At 52.5% G+C, this 24,859-nt stretch overlaps 1 protein-coding gene across 1 annotated transcript in view; it reads left to right on the top strand.

The window, feature by feature from the left end:
* The window catches only part of LOC147665188 (N-acyl-aromatic-L-amino acid amidohydrolase (carboxylate-forming)-like), a 75,299-nt gene extending 51,172 nt beyond the window's left edge, over nt 1-24,127 (top strand). Inside the window, exons 6-7 of the mRNA XM_086949689.1 lie at nt 17,906-18,015; nt 22,642-24,127. Coding sequence (XP_086805815.1) covers nt 17,906-18,015; nt 22,642-22,839 — 308 coding nt within the window. The 3' untranslated portion in view covers nt 22,840-24,127. The remainder of the gene's footprint in view (nt 1-17,905; nt 18,016-22,641) is intronic.
* The last annotated feature ends 732 nt before the right edge of the window (nt 24,128-24,859 follow it).

Raw genomic sequence — 24,859 nt, 5'->3', positions numbered from 1 at the left:
ACAGAGGCAAGACACCAGCAGCAGGGCAGAGGAGCACAGAGGCAGGACACTAGCTGCAGGGCAGAGGGAGGCAGAGGAGCACAGAGGCAAGACACCAGCAGCAGGGCAGAGGGAGGCAGAGGAGCACAGAGGCAGGACACCAGCAGCAGGGCAGAGGAGCACATAGGCAGGACACCAGCAGCAGGGCAGAGGAGCACAGAGGCAGGACACCAGCAGCAGGGCAGAGTGAGGCAGAGGAGGAACGAGGCGCAAGACACCAGCAGCAGGGCAGAGGAGCACAGGGGCAGGACACCAGCAGCAGGGCAGAGGGAGGCAGAGGAGCACAGAGGCAAGACACCAGCAGCAGGGCAGAGGAGCACAGAGGCAGGACACTAGCTGCAGGGCAGAGGGAGGCAGAGGAGCACAGAGGCAAGACACCAGCAGCAGGGCAGAGGGAGGCAGAGGAGCACAGAGGCAGGACACCAGCAGCAGGGCAGAGGAGCACAGAGGCAGGACACCAGCAGCAGAGCAGAGGAGCACAGAGGCAGGACACCAGCAGCAGGGCAGAGTGAGGCAGAGGAGGAACGAGGCGCAAGACACCAGCAGCAGGGCAGAGGAGCACAGGGGCAGGACACCAGCAGCAGGGCAGAGGGAGGCAGAGGAGCACAGAGGCAAGACACCAGCAGCAGGGCAGAGGGAGGCAGAGGAGCACAGAGGCAAGACACCAGCAGCAGGGCAGAGGAGCACAGAGGCAGGACACCAGCAGCAGGGCAGAGTGAGGCAGAGGAGGAACGAGGCGCAAGACACCAGCAGCAGGGCAGAGGAGCACAGGGGCAGGACACCAGCAGCAGGGCAGAGGGAGGCAGAGGAGCACAGAGGCAAGACACCAGCAGCAGGGCAGAGGAGCACAGAGGCAGGACACTAGCTGCAGGGCAGCGGGAGGCAGAGGAGGGCAGAGGGAGGCAGAGGAGCACAGAGGCAAGACACCAGCAGCAGGGCAGAGGGAGGCAGAGGAGCACAGAGGCAGGACACCAGCAGCAGGGCAGAGGAGCACAGGACACCAGCAGCAGGGCAGAGGAGCACAGAGGCAGGACACCAGCAGCAGGGCAGAGTGAGGCAGAGGAGGAACGAGGCGCAAGACACCAGCAGCAGGGCAGAGGAGCACAGGGGCAGGACACCAGCAGCAGGGCAGAGGGAGGCAGAGGAGCACAGAGGCAGGACACCAGCAGCAGGGCAGAGGGAGGCAGAGGAGCACAGAGGCAAGACACCAGCAGCAGGGCAGAGGAGCACAGAGGCAGGACACTAGCTGCAGGGCAGAGGGAGGCAGAGGAGCACAGAGGCAAGACACCAGCAGCAGGGCAGAGGGAGGCAGAGGAGCACAGAGGCAGGACACCAGCAGCAGGGCAGAGGAGCACAGAGGCAGGACACCAGCAGCAGGGCAGAGGAGCACAGAGGCAGGACACCAGCAGCAGGGCAGAGTGAGGCAGAGGAGGAACGAGGCGCAAGACACCAGCAGCAGGGCAGAGGAGCACAGGGGCAGGACACCAGCAGCAGGGCAGAGGGAGGCAGAGGAGCACAGAGGCAAGACACCAGCAGCAGGGCAGAGGGAGGCAGAAGAGCACAGAGGCAAGACACCAGCAGCAGGGCTGAGGGAGGCAGAGGAGAGGAGCACAGAGGCAGGACACCAGCAGCAGGGCTGAGGGAGGCAGAGGAGCACAGAGGCAGGACACTAGCTGCAGGGCAGAGGGAAGCAGAGGATCACAGAGGCAAGACACCAGCAGCAGGGCAGAGGGAGGCAGAGGAGCACAGAGGCAAGACACCAGCAGCAGGGCTGAGGGAGGCAGAGGAGAGGAGCACAGAGGCAGGACACCAGCAGCAGGGCAGAGGGAAGCAGAGGAGCACAGAGGCAAGACACAAGCTGCAGGGCAGAGGGAGGCAGAGGAGCACAGATGCAGGACACCTGTAGCAGGGCAGAGGGAGGCAGGGCAGAGGGAGGCAGAGAAGCTCAGAGGCAGGACACCAGCAGCGGGGCAGAGGGAGGCAGAGGAGCAACGAGGCAAGACACCAGCAGCAGGGCAGAGGGAGGCTGAGGAGCACAGGGGCAGGACACCAGCAGCAGGGCAGAGGAGCAACGAGGCAAGACACCAGCAGCAGGGCAACACCAGCAGCAGGGCAGAGGAGCAACGAGGCAAGACACCAGCAGCAGGGCAGAGGAGCACAGAGGCAGGACACCAGCAGCAGGGCGGAGGGAAGCAGAGGAGCACAGAGGCAGGACACCAGCTCCAGGGCAGAGGGAGGCAGAGGAGCACAGGGGCAGGACACCAGCAGCAGGGCAGAGGAGCAACGAGGCAAGACACCAGCAGCAGGGCAACACCAGCAGCAGGGCAGAGGAGCACAGAGGCAGGACACCAGCAGCAGGGCGGAGGGAGGCAGAGGAGCACAGAGGCAAGACACCAGCAGCAGGGCGGAGGGAGGCAGAGGAGCACAGAGGCAGGACACCAGCAGCAGGGCAGAGGGAGGCAGAGGAGCACAGGGGTAGGACACAAGCTGCAGGGCAGAGGGAGGCAGAGGAGCACAGAGGCAGGACACCTGTAGCAGGGCAGAGGGAGGCAGGGCAGAGGGAGGCAGAGAAGCTCAGAGGCAGGACACCAGCAGCAGGGCAGAGGGAGGCTGAGGAGCACAGGGGCAGGACACCAGCAGCAGGGCAGAGGAGCAACGAGGCAGGACACCAGCAGCAGGGCAGAGGAGCACAGAGGCAGGACACCAGCAGCAGGGCAGAGGAGCACAGAGGCAGGACACCAGCAGCAGGGCAGAGGAGCACAGAGGCAGGACACCAGCAGCAGGGCAGAGTGAGGCAGAGGAGGAACGAGGCGCAAGACACCAGCAGCAGGGCAGAGGAGCACAGGGGCAGGACACCAGCAGCAGGGCAGAGGGAGGCAGAGGAGCACAGAGGCAGGACACCAGCAGCAGGGCAGAGGGAGGCAGAGGAGCACAGAGGCAAGACACCAGCAGCAGGGCAGAGGAGCACAGAGGCAGGACACTAGCTGCAGGGCAGAGGGAGGCAGAGGAGCACAGAGGCAAGACACCAGCAGCAGGGCAGAGGGAGGCAGAGGAGCACAGAGGCAGGACACCAGCAGCAGGGCAGAGGAGCACAGAGGCAGGACACCAGCAGCAGGGCAGAGTGAGGCAGAGGAGGAACGAGGCGCAAGACACCAGCAGCAGGGCAGAGGAGCACAGGGGCAGGACACCAGCAGCAGGGCAGAGGGAGGCAGAGGAGCACAGAGGCAAGACACCAGCAGCAGGGCAGAGGAGCACAGAAGCAGGACACTAGCTGCAGGGCAGAGGGAGGCAGAGGAGCACAGAGGCAAGACACCAGCAGCAGGGCAGAGGGAGGCAGAGGAGCACAGAGGCAGGACACCAGCAGCAGGGCAGAGGAGCACAGAGGCAGGACACCAGCAGCAGGGCAGAGGAGCACAGAGGCAGGACACCAGCAGCAGGGCAGAGTGAGGCAGAGGAGGAACGAGGCGCAAGACACCAGCAGCAGGGCAGAGGAGCACAGGGGCAGGACACCAGCAGCAGGGCAGAGGGAGGCAGAGGAGCACAGAGGCAAGACACCAGCAGCAGGGCAGAGGGAGGCAGAGGAGCACAGAGGCAAGACACCAGCAGCAGGGCTGAGGGAGGCAGAGGAGAGGAGCACAGAGGCAGGACACCAGCAGCAGGGCAGAGGGAAGCAGAGGAGCACAGAGGCAAGACACCAGCAGCAGGGCTGAGGGAGGCAGAGGAGAGGAGCACAGAGGCAGGACACCAGCAGCAGGGCTGAGGGAGGCAGAGGAGCACAGAGGCAGGACACTAGCTGCAGGGCAGAGGGAAGCAGAGGATCACAGAGGCAAGACACCAGCAGCAGGGCAGAGGGAGGCAGAGGAGCACAGAGGCAAGACACCAGCAGCAGGGCTGAGGGAGGCAGAGGAGAGGAGCACAGAGGCAGGACACCAGCAGCAGGGCAGAGGGAAGCAGAGGAGCACAGAGGCAAGACACAAGCTGCAGGGCAGAGGGAGGCAGAGGAGCACAGATGCAGGACACCTGTAGCAGGGCAGAGGGAGGCAGGGCAGAGGGAGGCAGAGAAGCTCAGAGGCAGGACACCAGCAGCGGGGCAGAGGGAGGCAGAGGAGCAACGAGGCAAGACACCAGCAGCAGGGCAGAGGGAGGCTGAGGAGCACAGGGGCAGGACACCAGCAGCAGGGCAGAGGAGCAACGAGGCAAGACACCAGCAGCAGGGCAACACCAGCAGCAGGGCAGAGGAGCAACGAGGCAAGACACCAGCAGCAGGGCAGAGGAGCACAGAGGCAGGACACCAGCAGCAGGGCGGAGGGAGGCAGAGGAGCACAGAGGCAGGACACCAGCTCCAGGGCAGAGGGAGGCAGAGGAGCACAGGGGCAGGACACAAGCTGCAGGGCAGAGGGAGGCAGAGGAGCACAGAGGCAGGACACCTGTAGCAGGGCAGAGGGAGGCAGGGCAGAGGGAGGCAGAGAAGCTCAGAGGCAGGACACCAGCAGCAGGGCAGAGGGAGGCTGAGGAGCACAGGGGCAGGACACCAGCAGCAGGGCAGAGGAGCAACGAGGCAAGACACCAACAGCAGGGCAACACCAGCAGCAGGGCAGAGGAGCAACGAGGCAAGACACCAGCAGCAGGGCAGAGGAGCACAGAGGCAGGACACCAGCAGCAGGGCGGAGGGAGGCAGAGGAGCACAGAGGCAGGACACCAGCTGCAGGGCAGAGGGAGGCAGAGGAGCATAGAGGCAGGACACCAGCAGCAGGGCAGAGGGAGGCAGAGGAGCACAGGGGCAGGACACCAGCAGCAGGGCAGAGGAGCAACGAGGCAAGACACCAGCAGCAGGGCAACACCAGCAGCAGGGCAGAGGAGCACAGAGGCAGGACACCAGCAGCAGGGCGGAGGGAGGCAGAGGAGCACAGAGGCAAGACACCAGCAGCAGGGCGGAGGGAGGCAGAGGAGCACAGAGGCAGGACACCAGCAGCAGGGCAGAGGGAGGCAGAGGAGCACAGGGGCAGGACACCAGCAGCAGGGCAGAGGAGCAACGAGGCAAGACACCAGCAGCAGGGCAACACCAGCAGCAGGGCAGAGGAGCAACGAGGCAAGACACCAGCAGCAGGGCAGAGGAGCAACGAGGCAAGACACCAGCAGCAGGGCAGAGGAGCACAGAGGCAGGACACCAGCAGCAGGGCGGAGGGAGGCAGAGGAGCACAGAGGCAGGACACCAGCTGCAGGGCAGAGGGAGGCAGAGGAGCACAGAGGCAGGACACCAGCTGCAGGGCAGAGGGAGGCAGAGGAGCACAGAGGCAGGACACCAGCAGCAGGGCAGAGGAGCACAGAGGCAGGACACCAGCTGCAGGGCAGAGGGAGGCAGAGGAGCATAGAGGCAGGACACCAGCAGCAGGGCAGAGGAGCACAGAGGCAGGACACCAGCTGCAGGGCAGAGGGAGGCAGAGGAGCACAGAGGCAGGACACCAGCAGCAGGGCAGAGGAAGGCAGAGGAGCACAGAGGCAGGACACCAGCAGCAGGGCGGAGGGAGGCAGAGGAGCACAGAGGCAGGACACTAGCTGCAGGGCAGAGGGAGGCAGAGGAGCACAGAGGCAGGACACCAGCAGCGGGGCGGAGGGAGGCAGAGGAGCACAGAGACGGGACACCTGCAGCAGGGCAGAGGGAGGCATAGGAGCACAGAGGCAGGACATCAGCAGCAGGGCTGAGGGAGGCAGAGGAGCACAGAGGCAGGACACCAGCAGCAGGACAGAGGGAGGCAGAGGAGCACAGAGGCAAGACACCAGCAGCAGGGCAGAGGAGCAGAGAGGCAGGACACTAGCAGCAGGGCAGAGGGAGGCAGAGGAGCACAGAGGCAAGACACCAGCAGCAGGGCAGAGGAGCACAGAGGCAGGGCACCAGCAGCAGGGCAGAGGGAGGCAGAGGAGCACAGAGGCAAGACACCAGCAGCAGGACAGAGGAGCACTGTATTGTAAAATTAAAGAAAGGTTCCCTGTAGTAATTGGGACTACACAAAGAGTAGGTTCAAGTAGGTTTATTGAGGAAGAACAGTCAGGTGTCCTCATCCAGCATACATCGACCAGTACAACTCGAAGGAAAACATTCCAAGGCAAGCACTCTACTGAGTGACATAGAGAAGTTCTACATGACATAGTGTAATGGAATGACATAGTGGAATACCACATTCCCTAGAAGAAGAAATAGGCGGAATCCATCAATGAAGTAAGCGGAGCTTTATTTAGCGAGTTAACTTCTGAAAAGCACAAGTTAGAATAACAGTCAACCGCCAGTCATACCATTTATACAAACCACGCACATTCAAAGGACAACACACACACACGACACACATCTACACAGACACCGCACGCGAACCACAACACGCGACATACACACATTTAAATCACAGCAGCACGCATATTGTTTGTGGATGACGCGCGTGTATTCATGCGCGTCATTCCAAACAATAACATTATACCACACACAGAGGCAGGACACTAGCTGCAGGGCAGAGGGAGGCAGAGGAGCACAGAGGCAGGACACCAGCAGCAGGGTAGAGGGAGGCAGAGGAGCACAGAGGCAAGACACCAGCAGCAGGGAGGAGGGAGGCAGAGGAGCACAGAGGCAGGACACCAGCAGCAGGGCAGAGGGAGGCAGAGGAGCACAGAGGCAGGACACCAGCAGCAGGGTAGAGGGAGGCAGAGGAGCACAGAGGCAAGACACCAGCAGCAGGGCAGAGGAGCACAGAGGCAGGACACCAGCAGCAGGGCAGAGGGAGGCAGAGGAGAGGAGCACAGAGGCAGGACACCAGCAGCAGGGCAGAGGGAGGCAGAGGAGCAAAGAGGCAGGACACCAGCAGCGGGGCAGAGGGAGGCAGAGGAGAGGAGCACAGAGGCAGGACACCAGCAGCAGGGCAGAGGGAGGCAGAGGAGCAAAGAGGCAGGACACCAGCAGCGGGGCGAAGGGAGGCAGAGGAGCACAGAGGCAGGACACCAGCTGCAGGGCAGATGGAGGCAGAGGAGCAAAGAGGCAGGACACCAGCAGCGGGGCGGAGGGAGGCAGAGGAGCACAGAGGCAAGACACCAGCAGCAGGGCGGAGGGAGGCAGAGGAACACAGAGGCAAGACACCAGCAGCAGGGCAGAGGGAGGTAGGGGAGCACAGAGGCAGGACACCAGCAGCAGGGCGGAGGGAGGCAGAGGAGCACAGAGGCAAGACACCAGCAGCAGGGCGGAGGGAGGCAGAGGAACACAGAGGCAAGACACCAGCAGCAGGGCAGAGGGAGGTAGGGGAGCACAGAGGCAGGACACCAGCAGCAGGGCGGAGGGAGGCAGAGGAGCACAGAGGCAGGACACCAGCTACAGGGCAGAGGGAGGCAGAGGAGCACAGAGGCAGGACACCTTGCAGCAGGGCAGAGGAGCACAGAGGCAGGACACCAGCAGCAGAGCAGAGGAGCACAGAGGAAGGACACCAGCAGCAGGGCAGAGGTAGGCAGAGGAGCACAGAGGCAGGGCACTAGCTGCAGGGCAGAGGGAGGCAGAGGAGCACAGAGGCAGGACACTAGCAGCAGGGCAGAGGGAGGCAGAGGAGCACAGAGGCAGGACACCAGCAGCAGGGCAGAGGGAGGCAGAGGAGCACAGAGGCAGGACACCACCAGCCGGGCAGAGGAGCACAGAGGCAGGACAGGAGCAGCAGGGCTGAGGAGCACAGAGGCAGGACACCAGCAGCAGGGCAGAGGGAGGCAGAGGAGCACAGAGGCAGGACACCAGATGCAGGGCAGAGGAAGGCAGAGGAGCACAGAAACAGGACACCTGCAGCAGGGCAGAGGGAGGCATAGGAGCACAGAGGCAGGACACCAGCGGCAGGGCTGAGGGAGGCAGAGGAGCACAGAGGCAAGACACTAGCTGCAGGGCAGAGGGAGGCAGAGGAGCACAGAGGCAGGACACCAGCAGCAGGGCAGAGGAGCACAGAGGCAGGACACTAGCAGCAGGGCAGAGGGAGGCAGAGGAGCACAGAGGCAAGACACCAGCAGCAGGGCAGAGGAGCACAGAGGCAGGACACTAGCAGCAGGGCAGAGGGAGGCAGAGGAGCACAGAGGCAGGTCACCAGCTGCAGGGCAGAGGGAGGCAGAGGAGCACAGAGGCAGAACACTAGCTGCAGGGCAGAGGGAGGCAGAGGAGCACAGAGGCAGAACACTAGCTGCAGGGCAGAGGGAGGCAGAGGAGCACAGAGGCAAGACACCAGCAGCAGGGCAGAGGAGCACAGAGGCAGGACACTAGCTGCAGGGCAGAAGGAGGCAGAGGAGCACAGCAGCAGGGCAGAGGAGCACAGAGGCAGTACACCAGCAGCAGGGCGGAGGGAGGCAGAGGAGCACAGAGGCAGGACACCAGCAGAAGGGCAGAAGAGCACAGAGGAAGGTCACCAGCAGCAGGGTAGAGGGAGGCAGAGGATCACAGAGGCAGGACACCAGCAGCAGGGCGGAGTGAGGCAGAGGAGCACAGAGGCAGGACACTAGCTGCAGGGCAGAGGAGCACAGAGGCAGGACACTAGCTGCAGGGCAAAGGGCGGCAGAGGAGCACAGAGGCAGGACACCAGCAGCAGGGCAGAGGAGCACAGAGGCAGGACACCAGCAGCGGGGCGGAGGGAGGCAGAGGAGCACAGAGGCAGGACACCAGCTGCAGGGCAGAGGAGCACAGAGGCAGGAAACCAGCAGCAGGGCAGAGGGAGGCAGAGGAGCACAGAGGCAAGACACCAGCAGCAGGGCAGAGGAGCACAGAGGCAGGACACTAGCAGCAGGGCAGAGGGAGTCAGAGGAGCACAGAGGCAGGACACCAGCTGCAGGGCAGAGGGAGGCAGAGGAGCACAGAGGCAAGACACCAGCAGCAGGGCAGAGGGCGGCAGAGGAGCACAGAGGCAGGACACCAGCAGCAGGGCAGAGGGAGGCAGAGGAGCACAGAGGCAGGACACTAGCTGCAGGGCAGAGGAGCACAGAGGCAGGACACTAGCTGCAGGGCAAAGGGCGGCAGAGGAGCACAGAGGCAGGACACCAGCAGCAGGGCAGAGGAGCACAGAGGCAGGACACCAGCAGCAGGGCAGAGGAGCAAAGAGGCAGGACACCAGCAGCAGGGCAGAGGAGCACAGGCGCAGGACACCAGCTGCAGGGCAGAGGGAGGCAGAGGAGCACAGACACAGGAAACCAGCAGCAGGGCAGAGGGAGGCAGAGGAGCACAGAGGCAGGACACCAGAATCAGAGCAGAGGAGCACAGAGGCAGGACACCAGCAGCAGGGCAGAGGGAGGCAGAGGAGCACAGAGGCAGGACACCAGAATCAGAGCAGAGGAGCACAGAGGCAGGACACCAGCAGCAGGGCAGAGGGAGGCAGAGGAGCACAGAGGCAGGACACCACCAGCCGGGCAGAGGAGCACAGAGGCAGGACAGGAGCAGCAGGGCTGAGGAGCACAGAGGCAGGACACCAGCAGCAGGGCAGAGGGAGGCAGAGGAGCACAGAGGCAGGACACCAGATGCAGGGCAGAGGAAGGCAGAGGAGCACAGAGACAGGACACCTGCAGCAGGGCAGAGGGAGGCATAGGAGCACAGAGGCAGGACACCAGCAGCAGGGCTGAGGGAGGCAGAGGAGCACAGAGGCAAGACACTAGCAGCAGGGCAGAGGGAGGCAGAGGAGCACAGAGGCAGGACACCAGCAGCAGGGCAGAGGAGCACAGAGGCAGGACACTAGCAGCAGGGCAGAGGGAGGCAGAGGAGCACAGAGGCAAGACACCAGCAGCAGGGCAGAGGAGCACAGAGGCAGGACACTAGCAGCAGGGCAGAGGGAGGCAGAGGAGCACAGAGGCAGGTCACCAGCTGCAGGGCAGAGGGAGGCAGAGGAGCACAGAGGCAGAACACTAACTGCAGGGCAGAGGGAGGCAGAGGAGCACAGAGGCAGAACACTAGCTGCAGGGCAGAGGGAGGCAGAGGAGCACAGAGGCAAGACACCAGCAGCAGGGCAGAGGAGCACAGAGGCAGGACACTAGCTGCAGGGCAGAAGGAGGCAGAGGAGCACAGCAGCAGGGCAGAGGAGCACAGAGGCAGGACACCAGCAGCAGGGCGGAGGGGGGCAGAGGAGCACAGAGGCAGGACACCAGCAGCAGGGCAGAAGAGCACAGAGGAAGGTCACCAGCAGCAGGGTAGAGGGAGGCAGAGGATCACAGAGGCAGGACACCAGCAGCAGGGCGGAGTGAGGCAGAGGAGCACAGAGGCAGGACACTAGCTGCAGGGCAGAGGAGCACAGAGGCAGGACACTAGCTGCAGGGCAAAGGGCGGCAGAGGAGCACAGAGGCAGGACACCAGCTGCAGGGCAGATGGAGGCAGAGGAGCAAAGAGGCAGGACACTAGCTGCAGGGCAAAGGGCGGCAGAGGAGCACAGAGGCAGGACACCAGCAGCAGGGCAGAGGAGCACAGAGGCAGGACACCAGCAGCGGGGCGGAGGGAGGCAGAGGAGCACAGAGGCAGGACACCAGCTGCAGGGCAGAGGGAGGCAGAGGAGCACAGAGGCAGGAAACCAGCAGCAGGGCAGAGGGAGGCAGAGGAGCACAGAGGCAAGACACCAGCAGCAGGGCAGAGGAGCACAGAGGCAGGACACTAGCAGCAGGGCAGAGGGAGTCAGAGGAGCACAGAGGCAGGACACCAGCTGCAGGGCAGAGGGAGGCAGAGGAGCACAGAGGCAAGACACCAGCAGCAGGGCAGAGGGCGGCAGAGGAGCACAGAGGCAGGACACCAGCAGCAGGGCAGAGGGAGGCAGAGGAGCACAGAGGCAGGACACTAGCTGCAGGGCAGAGGAGCACAGAGGCAGGACACTAGCTGCAGGGCAAAGGGCGGCAGAGGAGCACAGAGGCAGGACACCAGCAGCAGGGCAGAGGAGCACAGAGGCAGGACACCAGCAGCAGGGCAGAGGAGCAAAGAGGCAGGACACCAGCAGCAGGGCAGAGGAGCACAGACGCAGGACACCAGCAGAAGGGCAGAGGGAGGCAGAGGAGCACAGAGGCTGGACACCAGCAGCAGGGCAGAGGAGCACAGAGGCAGGACACCAGCTGCAGGGCAGAGGGAGGCAGAGGAGCACAGACACATGAAACCAGCAGCAGGGCAGAGGGAGGCAGAGGAGCACAGAGGCAGGACACCAGAATCAGAGCAGAGGAGCACAGAGGTAGGACACCATCTGCAGGGCAAAGGGCGGCAGAGGAGCACAGAGGCAGGACACCAGAATCAGAGCAGAGGAGCACAGAGGCAGGACACCAGCAGCAGGGCAGAGGGAGGCAGAGGAGCACAGAGGCAGGACAACAGCAGCAGGGCTGAGGGAGGCAGAGGAGCATAGAGGCAAGACACCAGCTGCAGGGCAGAGGGAGGCAGAGGAGCACAGACGCAGGACACCAGCAGCAGGGCAGAGGGAGGCAGAGGATCACAGAGGCAGGACACCAGCTGCAGGGTAGAGGGAGGCAGAGGAGCAGCACAGAGGCAGGATACCAGCAGCAGGGCAGAGGGAGGCAGAGGAGCACAGAGGCAGGACACAAGCTGCAGGGCAGAGGGAGGCAGAGGAGCACAGAGGCAAGACACCAGCAGCAGGGCAGAGGGAGGCAGAGGAGCACAGAGGCAGGACACCTGCAGCAGGGCAGAGGGAGGCAGAGGAGCACAGAGGCAAGACACCAGCAGCAGGGCAGAGGGAGGCAGAGGAGCACATAGGCAGGACACTAGCTGCAGGGCAGAGGGAGGCAGAGGAGCACAGAGGCAGGACACCAGCAGCAGGGCAGAGGGAGGCAGAGGAGCACAGAGGCAGGACACCAGCAGCAGGGCAGAGGGAGGCAGAGGAGCACAGAGGCAGGACACCAGCAGCAGGGCAGAGGAGCACAGAGGCAAGACACAAGCAGCAGGGCAAAGGAGCACAGAGGCAGGACACCAGCAGCAGGGCAGAGGGGGGCAGAGGAGCACAGAGGCAGGACACAAGCTGCAGGGCAGAGGGAGGCAGAGGAGCACAGAGGCAGGACACCAGCAGCAGGGCAGAGGAGCACAGAGGCAGGACACCAGCAGCAGGGCAGAGGGAGGCAGAGCAGCACAGAGGCAGAACACGAGCTGCAGGGCAGAGGGAGGCAGAGGAGCACAAAGGCAGGACACCAGCAGCAGGGCAGAGGAGCACAGAGGCAGGACACCAGCAGCAGGGCAGAGGGAGGCAGAGCAGCACAGAGGCAGAACACGAGCTGCAGGGCAGAGGGAGGCAGAGGAGCACAAAGGCAGGACACCAGCAGCAGGGCAGAGGAGCACAGAGGCAGGACACCAGCAGCAGGGCAGATGGTGGACAGGGACGTGACACGGGAGGCTATCCTTAGGAGGCAGAGAGGGTGCACTGAGGCAGGAGGCCCTCATTTCTACCCCTCCCCAACCCTTCTCAATCCAAGTAACTGACTAACATATCCACCACTAAAATTACTTTCATGTTTCACCATACTAATTCAACACGAATCCTGATGGGTTCGAGAGTAGCGTGCTACTTTCGCTTCCAAACCCCATCAGGGGTAGCAAGCGCTATATAAATACAAACCTCTTTCCCTTTACTATCCCGCAACCTACCCTTCTCTACCCAAATAACTGAATAACATATCGTCTACTCAAATTACTTAATATTTTACTACACTAATTTTCAACAATAATCCTTTATGAGTTCATGAGTGGCGTGCTACTCGCCAGAAAAGCGCTTTAACATCCATCAGGGGTAATAAGTGCTATATGAATGCAAACCTTTCTTCCACTTTTATCACTCCACTATCCTTCTCTCTCCAAATAACTGTGACACCTTCGGTTAAAGTCCGCGCTATATAAAAACGCTGTAATGGCTGGATTTTCTGAGTAGGTGGGATCAGCCCCCAGGGGCCCCTCCAACCCAGCCAGAACGTACTCACCTTCCCTCCCCAGGACCACCTATATCCAGGCACCTGGTACCTACCTGAGGATGGGGAACTCGCAATATACAAGCTCATATTATTAAAAACACCACTAAATCTATAGGGATACTAAGAATACTCACTGATTACTAGGGATATCCATACCCTACACCACACTTATTCACATCAGTTGGTCTCGCGGCCACCCTGACCCAGACCGTTCTACCCTAGGGCAGATCTGACACACAATCCGGTGTGTCTACACATGGGCCTGCAGAACCCAATGCTCCCTTTTCCAAACTGTTCGCAATCCTGCGAAACTACACACTAGTTCAACTACCTAGTGCTCTCATTTACTCAAGCCACAATCCAGTGGGTATACACACTGGTTCGACCCCCCAGTGCTCTCATTAACGCCGCATATCAACGACGACCACATTCCTATGAACACCTATACATATATATATATATATATTGGGAAGTCTCTTCACTAAGGGTCTGCTACTACAATATTAGGAGTTAGCCAATTAATATCGTGTGCTCCCTATTCTTGGCATCAAAAGTCCACTCACTCCCTATTTATGTGATCACCACTTACCTGATTGGGATTACTCATCCATTCACGTGCCTAGCAAACACCTAGGAGCTTTGTTCACCTGGATTGAACCAGAGTACAAGGGGACACGTGCCAGTTTTCTACAAACTGGGGGTTGTTTTATTACAGCAATATAAACATTTACACAGATCAACACAGGCTATAGGTAGAACACACCGCTTGAAAGAGAAAAGATTAAACATAACAGGAACACTCCGCTGAAAGGGAAAAGATTGGACATAAAGTGTAAGTGTAACTAATTCAGACTACCTCACCTATTAGAAGGAAGATTTCTCTCTCTGCCTCTGGTGGGATTAGGGCTCTCTCTCTGCCTCTGGTGGGATTAGGGCTCTCTCTGTCTCTCCCTCCTTCACCACATCACCACGCCTCTGGTTCAGTTGCTCCAGCTGACAGCCTTCTTTGATGCTCTCTGCACTGCTTTCTCTCTCCTCATCTTCAGCAATCGTCTGCCTTCTTTCTCCATTCAAGAACTGCACTCTATTCTGCAGCTCCCAGCAGACATCCTCTCTCTCTCTGCAAGCTATTCTGAGCTCCAAGCTGTTCTGGGCTCCCAGCAGTTCTGTGCTCCAAGCTGTTCTGAGCACCACGCTGAACTGCACACCACGCTGCACTGACTTCCAAAACTGAACTGACCACTCCTCCTCTCCTGTAGCTCACTAATATGGAAGCTTGTCCTTTCATGGAAAGTTACGGCCAGTAACCTGCCGCCCACCAAATTCTTGTACCTCCCCGTACCAAGGACACGTTCCCAGCTGGCCAGCCTGAAGTTGTGTCTTCGGAGTGGAGAAAAATACATTCTTTCGATAAGGGCCAGCCTGAACCGGTTCTCTCCAAGCGAACAGCAGCCTTAACTATAAACATTGCCTTTGCCCTGAAAAGCCTCTCTGCTTCCATCAAGATGGAGTCCCTCTAGCTCTAGGCCTGTAGGCCTGAAAAGGGGTGAAATGCTCCTTAGCTCTGTCAGAATACCTACATAAACCATACCAATGTGTCTAATATGTCAAAGCCAATAGGCAATAGACAGGTTAAAGTCAAGAATAAAGGCATATTAAGCAGCTATCCTCTTCTAGGTCTGGAAAAAGGGCTTAAAAGGGCCAACACAGGCTAAGAATACCTATACTAGATGCGAGCAAGACTAATGATCTATATCACTGCTAAATAAAGCCAAAAACTCTGCCATTACAAACGCATAAAATAAAAAATAAAATAATATCCACAACTGAAATAACTTTCATATTTCGCCATATTAATTCATTACTATGGGCTTCCTGAATAGCATGTTTCAACCCCCCATCAGGGGTAACAAGCGAAAAAATCTCACAAGGGAAAAATCTTAGCAATCCACCCAAACAAAGTCAGTTAAATTTACATTATGGTTGTAAAACAAACCCCAGAAATCGGTTTCCACCGCATTTCTCCCCTCTTCCTCATTTTAAAGTACTTTCCAGGCTATTCAAAGGGGGGGTTTATTAATGGTTCAAAATCTATTCTAAAATGGTCCCCGGAGCACCTGGCACCACTTTGGACAGAGGCTGTGTTTTACTCGTGTCCTGGTCCAACCTTTATAAGCACATCACTGATGCAGTTTAATGGTACAGACGGAAGGCGGTGCTGTATCACGAATAGCCAATGGTGTGCTTCCGATGGCGGGAGGAAGCAAGCACAACTCCATATTAGGGCATTGAAGGAGTAAACATCGATTGATCAACCTTTGTCCCGGAAAAAAAGGTTCTAGTAGAGGATAACCGTAAGACTGCAGATCCGATACATTCGTACAATGATGGCGCCACTCTTTCTATTCCTCTTGCTTTTCTCTCCTTGCACCTTTCCATTTTTCTCATCGATCTCTGTTGGGGATTTCACTTTAGTTTTCCCTCACCTCTCTATTTCTCTTCTCTGACAAAATCTCCATCTAAATATATTTCTCAATTCTTTTTCACTTGCCCACCTCTTTTTTTTCTGTTTAATGGCTCCTTGTAAGAAATTTGATTAATAATTAGGGTGCATGACCCCCCTCCCTCCCTCCCCCTCCCCAAGGAACAATCACAATTCTTATCACAGTAAACCCTGAACGTTACAACATTAACCTGGGCTCAACGCCCTGGTATCTAGAGCACAGAGTAAAGGCTTAACTTAAGGCAATGTGTCAAGGATTGATGCAGTGCCAAAACAAAGTCAATACCTCAAAACAATAAAAATCCCAAACAAAATTAGTAAAATAGAGTTATATGTTATAAATACAACATAAACATTATAAAAGTCCAATATGAGGAAAAGGACATATGATTTAAAAAAAAGTTTTAAGTAGAATTAGCACCAAAAGCACAAAGGGTCATTGGTGGTTACTAGCTGCAGTAGATCAGGACCTAGGACTGGTCAGTTGCAAGAAAGGTCTCTAGTGACTTGTATTCCTGTAGCACAAGCAGAAGCTCAGACCATGACCCTTGGAATCCACGTCTTTGTCCTTGGTGCAAAAGATAGCAAGTCTGGTCCTTTATGGCTCCCCTCAGGTCACAGACACCAGGTCCAGTCCTCTTCTGTTCTTCCTCAGGTCCATGAGTGTTCTGAAGTGGGTGCCTGCAGGTGCCACATTTATGCCTGGCATGGGCTGGTGGGCGGGAATGACTCCTGGACATATCCTAACCTATGGGTTGAAGGTTCCACCTGCTACTGCTACCCACTAAGCGCATTCTCAGATTTGCAAAGGGGAATGACACAAGCCACTGAAAAATATGGGCGGAGAGTGGGCGGAGCTTCAAGTCCATACTCAAATACAGCATGCCTCGCAGAGCAGCGCATGCGCCGCCCAGGCTAGACCTAAAAATGACCATCTTTGGATTTGACTAGGGGTGAGCAAAATGTTTCATTCCGGATGCGGAATCTGGCGACTTCGCATTACTCCTGTAACGTGGAGTTCTGCCAAATTCCAGCAATCACTGCTAGGTGATTTTTTTCCCCGCAAGGCTCCACAAATGTGAGCAAGATCTGGCATCCTCTAACAACATTTTCAAATGCGGGTAGTCATGGACAGAGGGCTGCTTCTCGAGTAGATGTGGAGCTGGTCGGGTAGATTTTCTCAAATCAACTTGCATGGGCACGCGCTCTTACGCACTGCATGGTGTCATACCAACTGATTTTTCAGTGCAGCTTGCAGTATTGGCACTAAATTGCAGCACGACGTGCAAATTTCTTCCCACTGGCGGAATTCCAGAGAATCTCGAGAAGTTTTTAATTAACTCTGTTATGTTCCACAGAGTGAAACTCCGCGAGTTCCACCCACCTCTGGATTTGACATTGCAATGTCAAAAAGTATTCCCGTAGGTCCCAATCTGCATATTCTGTGAGGTTCAGGACTCATCTACGCCAATTCAGGTCGACCTGTCAATCACAGTGATGTATTGTGTAGCACATGGGAGGAATTTAACACCTCATTCACACCTATTCAAATACCCAGCACTGGTTAAGAGAAGTTGGAGAGGAAATGCAAATTAGCCTTCTGGAATTTAAGGCAATACCTTGTTAATAATAATAACAATTCTCAAAACTAACAGTTTCATTATTTTTCTAGCTAATCCCATTTCTGAGACACATTATTAGGATTTTAATTTATATTCCTTCTTTTCTACATAGAACATCTAGACATGCCACTGTGGAAAATATCTTTCAGGTGCTAGTTTCTTTACGGACATGTTCACATTAAGTTTCTACATTTCCTACTTTTAAATACCATGTATCATGCTTGTTGCCTATCAGTGTTTATTTTGACAGGTTGAATTGCAGTCTTTATACCACCACAGTTATGCTACACAGGGTTTGGTCTGAAGCTATGTTTGCTATGTATGCTAGGTTAAGCAGTTCACCGGTGGCATTTAACTTGCAGGCTCCAGCTACATTAACTAGGGACTTATAGGCAAGTTAAATATGCCAATTAACAATATGCATTTTCAACCATGTTTAGAGGGGGAGCACAGGCATGTTTCTCGTAGCTAGCAGGGGTAAAATGCACAGAGTTCTAAAGTAGGCAGAAATGCAAAACTATACGGTTCAGCAAAAAATGAAAAATCTGTGGTGACCACATAGAAAAAGAATTTCCTATAGTCTTCCATTGTTTTTCTCCAATCATTCTGCTTTCACAATTAACGCCTCCCCTGCTTTTCTCCCATCTCCATTTCTTGTTCTCTGTATATACTTCTAACTCGCCTCGTTTTTGCTTCCCTTTTGCATCTCTTTACCTATCGCGCAGTCTTTACCACTCCCACTCTCATGCATGGTATTCATCCCCAACCTTTCCATCTCTCATTTAATAAGTCTCTCTTGTGCTGATCCTTTTTCCAGGCACATCCTTCCCAGCCGTTGACATGGTAGCGTACACGCTCATCAGCCGTGAGGACTACCCTCGAAATGCAGAGGGGGAGATGTCAGCATTCATCCACCCCAAGCTGCAGGTGAGTCCGAACTGTTTCTATCTATATTGTTGCTCAGTGTAGAGTATGGGCACCTAGGTGCTGTTACCAGCAAATAATTGTTTGAGGCCTATTAGTCCAATTGGTTCACAGATGAAGGGAGACAAGACTGTGCTCCTAGAATGCATCTGTGCTATAATATGCCACCTCTGATGTCATTGTGACAGTGGTAAAACTACACACGTCTGTGGCCACTTTCTGATGAGACTGAGATGATCCACGTCGTTTTTATTGCAAGTGGGGTGGGTGAGCTAAATGGACATGAAAGTATAACCCATTCTTTTTCACTTACCACAGAATGGCTAATCCAAGTGTTTGTGAATGGTTGTGCTGGTGTTTAAAGTGGATCACTGACATAATATAGAATGCCAAAATATCGACCTACAAAAATATCGAGGTAAAAATATAGAATGCCAAAATATCGACCTCCTATCTCCAAACAGGTAAGTACAAAAATATCGAATCAAAAATATCAATGTTAAAAATATAGTTAGTCAAAATATCGAATTTTTTAAAATGCTTTAAATTAATGAAAAATTAATGAAATAATAAATATAATTAACTTAAACATACTTAAATTACCTTAAAATTAATAAATAATTAATGTAAGTAAAAAGAAAAACATACAAATTGATTTGCGTTGGATAGCGTAAGGGTAAAAAATACTATTCCAACTCCAGAGAGTGCAACAGTAGGGAAAGCGCTGGATAGCGTAGCAGTAAAAATTACTATTCCTACTCCAGAGAGTGCAACAGTAGGGAAAGCGTTGGATAGTGTAGAGGTAAACATTACTATTCCCACTCCAGAGAGTGCAACAGTAGGGAAAGCGTTGGATAGCGTAGGGGTAAAAATTACTATTCCAACTCCAGAGAGTGCAACAGTAGGGAAAGCGCTGGATAGCGTAGCAGTAAAAATTACTATTCCTACTCCAGAGAGTGCAACAGTAGGGAAAGCGTTGGATAGTGTAGAGGTAAACATTACTATTCCCACTCCAGAGAGTGCAACAGTAGGGAAAGCGTTGGATAGCGTAGGGGTAAAAATTACTATTCCAACTCCAGAGAGTGCAACAGTAGGGAAAGCGCTGGATAGCGTTGGATAGCGCAGGGGTAAAAATTACTATTCCCACTCCACAGAGTGCAACAGTAGGGAAAGTGCTGGATATCGTAGGGGTAAAAATTACTATTCCCACTCCAGAGAGTGCAACAGTAGGGAAAGCGTTGGATAGCGTAGGGATAAAAATTACTATTCCCACTCCAGAGAGTGCAACAGTAGGGAAAGCGTTGGATAGAGTAGAGGTAAAAATTACTATTCCCACTCCAGAGAGTGCAACAGTAGGGAAAGCGTTGGATAATTAGAGGTAAAAATTACTATTCCCACTCCAGAGAAGGCAACCGTAGGGAAAGCGTTGGATAGCGTAGGGGTAAAAATTACTATTCCAACTCCAGAGAGTGCAACAGTAGGGAAAGCGCTGGATAGCGTAGGGGTAAAAATTACGATTCCCACTCCACAGAGTGCAACAGTAGGGAAAGCATTTGACACCGCAGGGGTAAAAATTACTATTCCCACTCCAGAGAATGCATCAGTAGGGAAAGCGTTGGCTAGCGTAGAGGTAAAAATTACTATTTCCACTCCAGTGAGAGCAACAGTAGGGAAAGAATTGGATAACGAAGAGGTAAAACTTACTATTCCCACTCCAGAGAAGGCAACCGTAGGGAAAGCGTTGAATAGCGTAGGGGTAAAAATTACTATTTCAACTCCAGAGAGTGCAACAGTAGGGAAAGCGCTGGATAGCGTAGGGGTAAAAATTACTATTCCCACTCCACAGAGTGAAACAGTAGGGAAAGCGTTGGATAGCGCAGGGGTAAAAATTACTATTCCCACTCCAGAGAATGCATCAGTAGGGAAAGCGGTGGATAGCATAGGGGTAAAAATTACTATTCCCACTCCAGAGAGTGCAACAGTAGGGAAAGCGTTGGATAGCGTAGGGGTAAAAATTACTATTCCCACTTCAGTGAGAGCAACAGTAGGGAAAGTAAATACTTCATATATAAATAAAAATAAAATAAATAATAATACCAATTACAAATTAATTAAAATACTTAACACTTTTATATAATATATTAATCAATTAAAAATACAAATACAAAATTAATAAAAATAATTACCTACTAATACAAATTATTTACCAATTAACAAATTAATTAACAATTAGAAAATAATTAAAAATTAGATAAATAAAAAAGAATTTTAAAATAGAATTACTTACAATTAAAGTACTCCCCACCCTATTCCCCTATAAACCCACAACCCAGTACCAAAAATAAAATAGAACATAATTATCAATTAATACATTAAAATTAATTACCCATTATATTTTAATTACCAATTAATAATTAACAATTTTACAATAAATACAAATAAATAAATTAATATATATAATTAAATAACTTCCCACCCTATTCCCCTATAAACCCACAACCCGCTACAGAAAATAAATAACTAAAATTAACATAATTATCAATTAATTAAAAATAATTACCAATTATATTTTAATTACCAATTAATAATTAAACAATTAATTCAAAATAAATACCAATAAATAAACATATTTAATTAATTATAATTAAATTACTTCCCACCCTATTCCCCTATAAACCTGCTACAGAAAATAAATTACTAAAATGAACATAAATATCAATTAATCAAAAATAATTACCAATTATATTTTAATTAATTACCAATTAATAATTAATTAACAATTAATTCAAAATCAATACCAATAAATAAATTAACATATTTAATTAATTATAATTAAATTACTTCCCACCCTATTCCCCTATAAACCCACAACCTGCTACAGAATTATATTACGCAAAAATTAAATACCATAAAAATAATTAATTAATATAAATAATAAAATAAATATACACTTTTCAAACATATACTAACATAAAAAACACTTTAAAAATTGATATTAACTTACTTACCTCAAATTCGATATTTTTGTAGTCTATATTCTGTCCATTCTATAGTTTTGTAGTCTATATTCTGTCTATTCGATATTATGTCCATTCTATATTTTTGAATTCGATATTAATGCTATCCTATTCGGTATTTTTGTAGTCTATATTCTGTCCAGTCGATATTGTGTCCATTCTATATTTTGTAATCGATATTAATGCAAATCGATATTAAAAACTCTATATTTTGACTGTATACCGTTTAAAGTACCAGCCTCTCTCTGGTTGTCTTGCAGATTATTTAGCGTTTGTGTGTGTCAGAGGATAGCTGCCTTTGGCCACTGCCCAGCCTTGAAGCATAGTGTCCCGACAGGTGTAGTTCAGAATCTGGGGCAGTTTTTCCTCTCACGTTTCTTTCACCCCTTTGTTTTTTAATTTGATTTATATAGATTTTTAAAGTTTGTGATAAATACAGTTCCTTGGTATTATTTTTCACTACGGTTTCATGGACCACAAAGCAGTGAGTCAGTCTCAAAAGAGCAATATTACTAAAGTCACATATTAACGGGCAACAGCAGTTTCCTCACCCTCCTGGCATGCGAGCTATGACAGCTGCCCTTATGAATGATCTTCATTTGGATGATGAATTCATCATGGAATGAATACAAGTGACTGTACATTTTGCAGTCTGCACCAAACCTCAGGGCACAGGTTAAACTATGGTACCGGAGTACACCAGCATGCCTGGATCTATGTATTCGGCCTAGTGACTGCCTGGCGGTGTAGACCATTCTGATTGTATTTGATATTAAGTGTTCCTCAACTCCTCGATTACCGAGGCCCACTTCCCCAAGAAATGGAAACATGCAGACGTGAATCCGCTGCTGAAGAACCCACTCGCCAACCCGGGAGATCTCAAGAACTACCAACCCAACTCCCTGCTCTCCTTCCCGGACAAAGTAATTGAAAAAGCTATCAACATCCAGATAACAAGACATCTGGAGAACCACAACCTGCTGGACCCCTCCCAAGTCAGCTTCCGAGCAAACCACAGCACTGAGGCAGCTCTAGTCGCAGCCATGGATGACATCAGAATACTGCTAGACCACGGAAAAACAGAAGTCCTCAACCTTTCAGCAGCCTTCGAAACCATATCCCACACACACATATCCTAGAGGCGCTGGATTTAGGAATACTATGATTTACTATTCTAACTGAAGCCTAGGTAACAGCAGGGTAGTAAATAATACTATTGCTTAGTGTATAGTGCCATCCAGCGCAAGTCGTTGTAACGACCACGTTGTAAACGTATCGCGGTGTACAGACCGCATTGTAATGGATGTCACCCGCAGTGTCATGAATGACAGCTTCAAGAGCACATGCTGCTTTCAGACACAAAAACGGAATGCAGTATGTCTCTCTGCAGCCTCTGGCTGCCCTAAATAAATTAGTGATGTAAGAATAGGTAATGTGCATGGTTTCATTAAAGCAGGAGATTATAGTCATACTAGAACTGGTGCATGATGTCAGTTCCTGTTACTTGCTTATCTACTGGCTGCATTCCTGGCAACACCAATTATGAATCTCTTTAGGCTGACCTTAAGCCGAAGATTTGTCAAGAAATAACCTCTTTATGTTTGGTTTTCAGGACAAGGATTTTCTTCCCCTGAATCCCGGTGACCCCATTTTCCAGACCTTGGATGGGACAGAGGTGTTCTACGAAGGTGATTCAACCATCTACCCTGCCTTCATCAATGAGGCTGCGTACTATGTGAAGAACATCGCCTTTGCCAAGATGGAGAAGAAAGTGTTTTCGGTCCCCGCTCTTCAAGCACAGCTGGACTAATCTGGGAACCACTGCAAAGGGGAGAGGCCTGCAGCCTTTAAGAAAACATTGCTGGGGGTGCAATACATATGGACTTTTTGGGCACAGACACAAACATAATGAAGAGAACTAGAACAGAACCACAGTAACAAACAGCTGCTAATAGGCACATGAAGGGAGCCTGAGACAACAAATACCAGGAGATCTACAAGAGAGTTCTCAAAAGATTCAAACTAAATGCAGAAGGAGAAAAAGTGGATGGCCAAGCCAAAGAAAGACTGAGCTAAAAACTTACTGTTCTGCGAGATACTCTTGGTGTGGGCAGTTGTCCATTCAGGTCTAGAGCTGCTTGAGCAACCTAGGATGTACAGGAGAGACCTTGAAAACTGCTTCCCTCACCCCAACCACAAATAATAACCCACCAGGTGAGTAGGCAGACAGATAGAAGCATAATCTAAGAAGAGAGAACAAGTAGCAAGAGAGTCACAATAAAGGAAGAAGATGTGGACATAAGAGGCGAGGCTATGTCCCTCAGGGAAAGAAGGACTTGGAGACAAAAGAAAGAGAATGTGCACAGAAAATGAAAGATGCATGGAGAATAATGGAGACAGGAGAGGGCTTGAAACAGAAGGAAAGGTAATGGAGAAGAGCCATGTTTGAAGTGAAAGGAAGAATAGATAGACACCCAGATCAGAAAATAATACTCTGAAAACAGAGATGACGAAGGAGATGAGGAGGACAGGGGAGACCAAGCGAACTTTAGTAAGTGGAATGTACGAGATACATGGATGAGATGACATACACAGACCAAAGGAAGAAAGAGTACTCTACGGTGACTTAATTAGCAAGAGGAATCAGAACATGAGAAGAGCAAGAAATAAACTGAGGGGTCCTAACAAAGTGCACCAAGGGTGGAGAGGAATGGAAACAAGAAACAGAGCAATAGTAAACAGAAAGGTAGATAAGAAACACATGGAGAGCTACCATGATGTATTGGTTGAGCATCTTTCAGCAATTCACTTACAAATCACCAAGAACAAGTAAAAAGAAGTGAAATCTGCCCTACTCTGATGGTTCTCGTATTGGGTACTCACCAAACTGCAGTTATCTGTGCAAATATTTTTTGAGATGAGGCTCTTCTGACACCTCAGGACTTCATATGGGCACTTCCATGATGAAAAGCTATTTCTGCTGGCATCACCCATCTTTGTTGGTATTACTTTATTAGGTGCTTTTTCTCCAGTCGAGGCAAAGACACTGGACAGTCCTGTTCTCAGAGATAATCATGGCAATAAACAGTTCACAGATCAGACAATTTTAAAATTTATTCCAGGGACCAATGATCGCAGGTCAGCCATTCTAAAATAGTTTACAGGGTGGAATGGTCACGTCAGACATTTTCAAATATTACCCTGCAGGTAACAGGATGCCTGGTTAACCAAAGATTTTATTGCATCGCTTCTGCAGGTAAAATACATCATACACACGCACACACACACACATCATATATATATATATATATATATATATATACTAGATTCTGCGCATCTAATTGTGGTCCATGCTCCATTTTGTTGAAGAAACACAGCCGCTGTGCAGTGGAGTTTTCAGGAGATATAGATATAAATATATATACGATGGCGAGGAATGGGCAATATCTACTAGGATATTGCCCATTTCTGCTCTCTGCGCTGGCGCGCTAGTGGCTGCCAAGCACCAAATCAGGCAGGATAGGTTTTGTGCAGGAAGGGACACCTTCCTGCACAAAACCTATCCTCTGAGCCGGTTATCTCTTTCTATTTGTGCAGCAAAGGTAGAAAGAGGGAAAAACGAGGAGAAATAAACATGTTTATCCTTGGTACGCCTCCCCTGGGAGGCATGGCATTTTGAATCAGTCCCAGGTTTACTCTTGTTAGTAGATCTGGGAATGCGCCAAAAACCATGGGTGGATGCAGGGGAAACACCCTGGCTCCACCCATATAACGCCGTCCTAGGGCAGAGTTACGCACGGGAGAACTCTGTGTCACTCCAGATTTACTAT

This window comes from Lissotriton vulgaris, unplaced genomic scaffold (genome assembly GCF_964263255.1).
Source record: "Lissotriton vulgaris unplaced genomic scaffold, aLisVul1.2 SCAFFOLD_903, whole genome shotgun sequence".
In the NCBI taxonomy this organism is placed as follows: domain Eukaryota; kingdom Metazoa; phylum Chordata; class Amphibia; order Caudata; family Salamandridae; genus Lissotriton; species Lissotriton vulgaris.
Note: the sequence above shows the minus strand (reverse complement) of the source record. Positions and strands in the feature narration are given on the sequence as shown.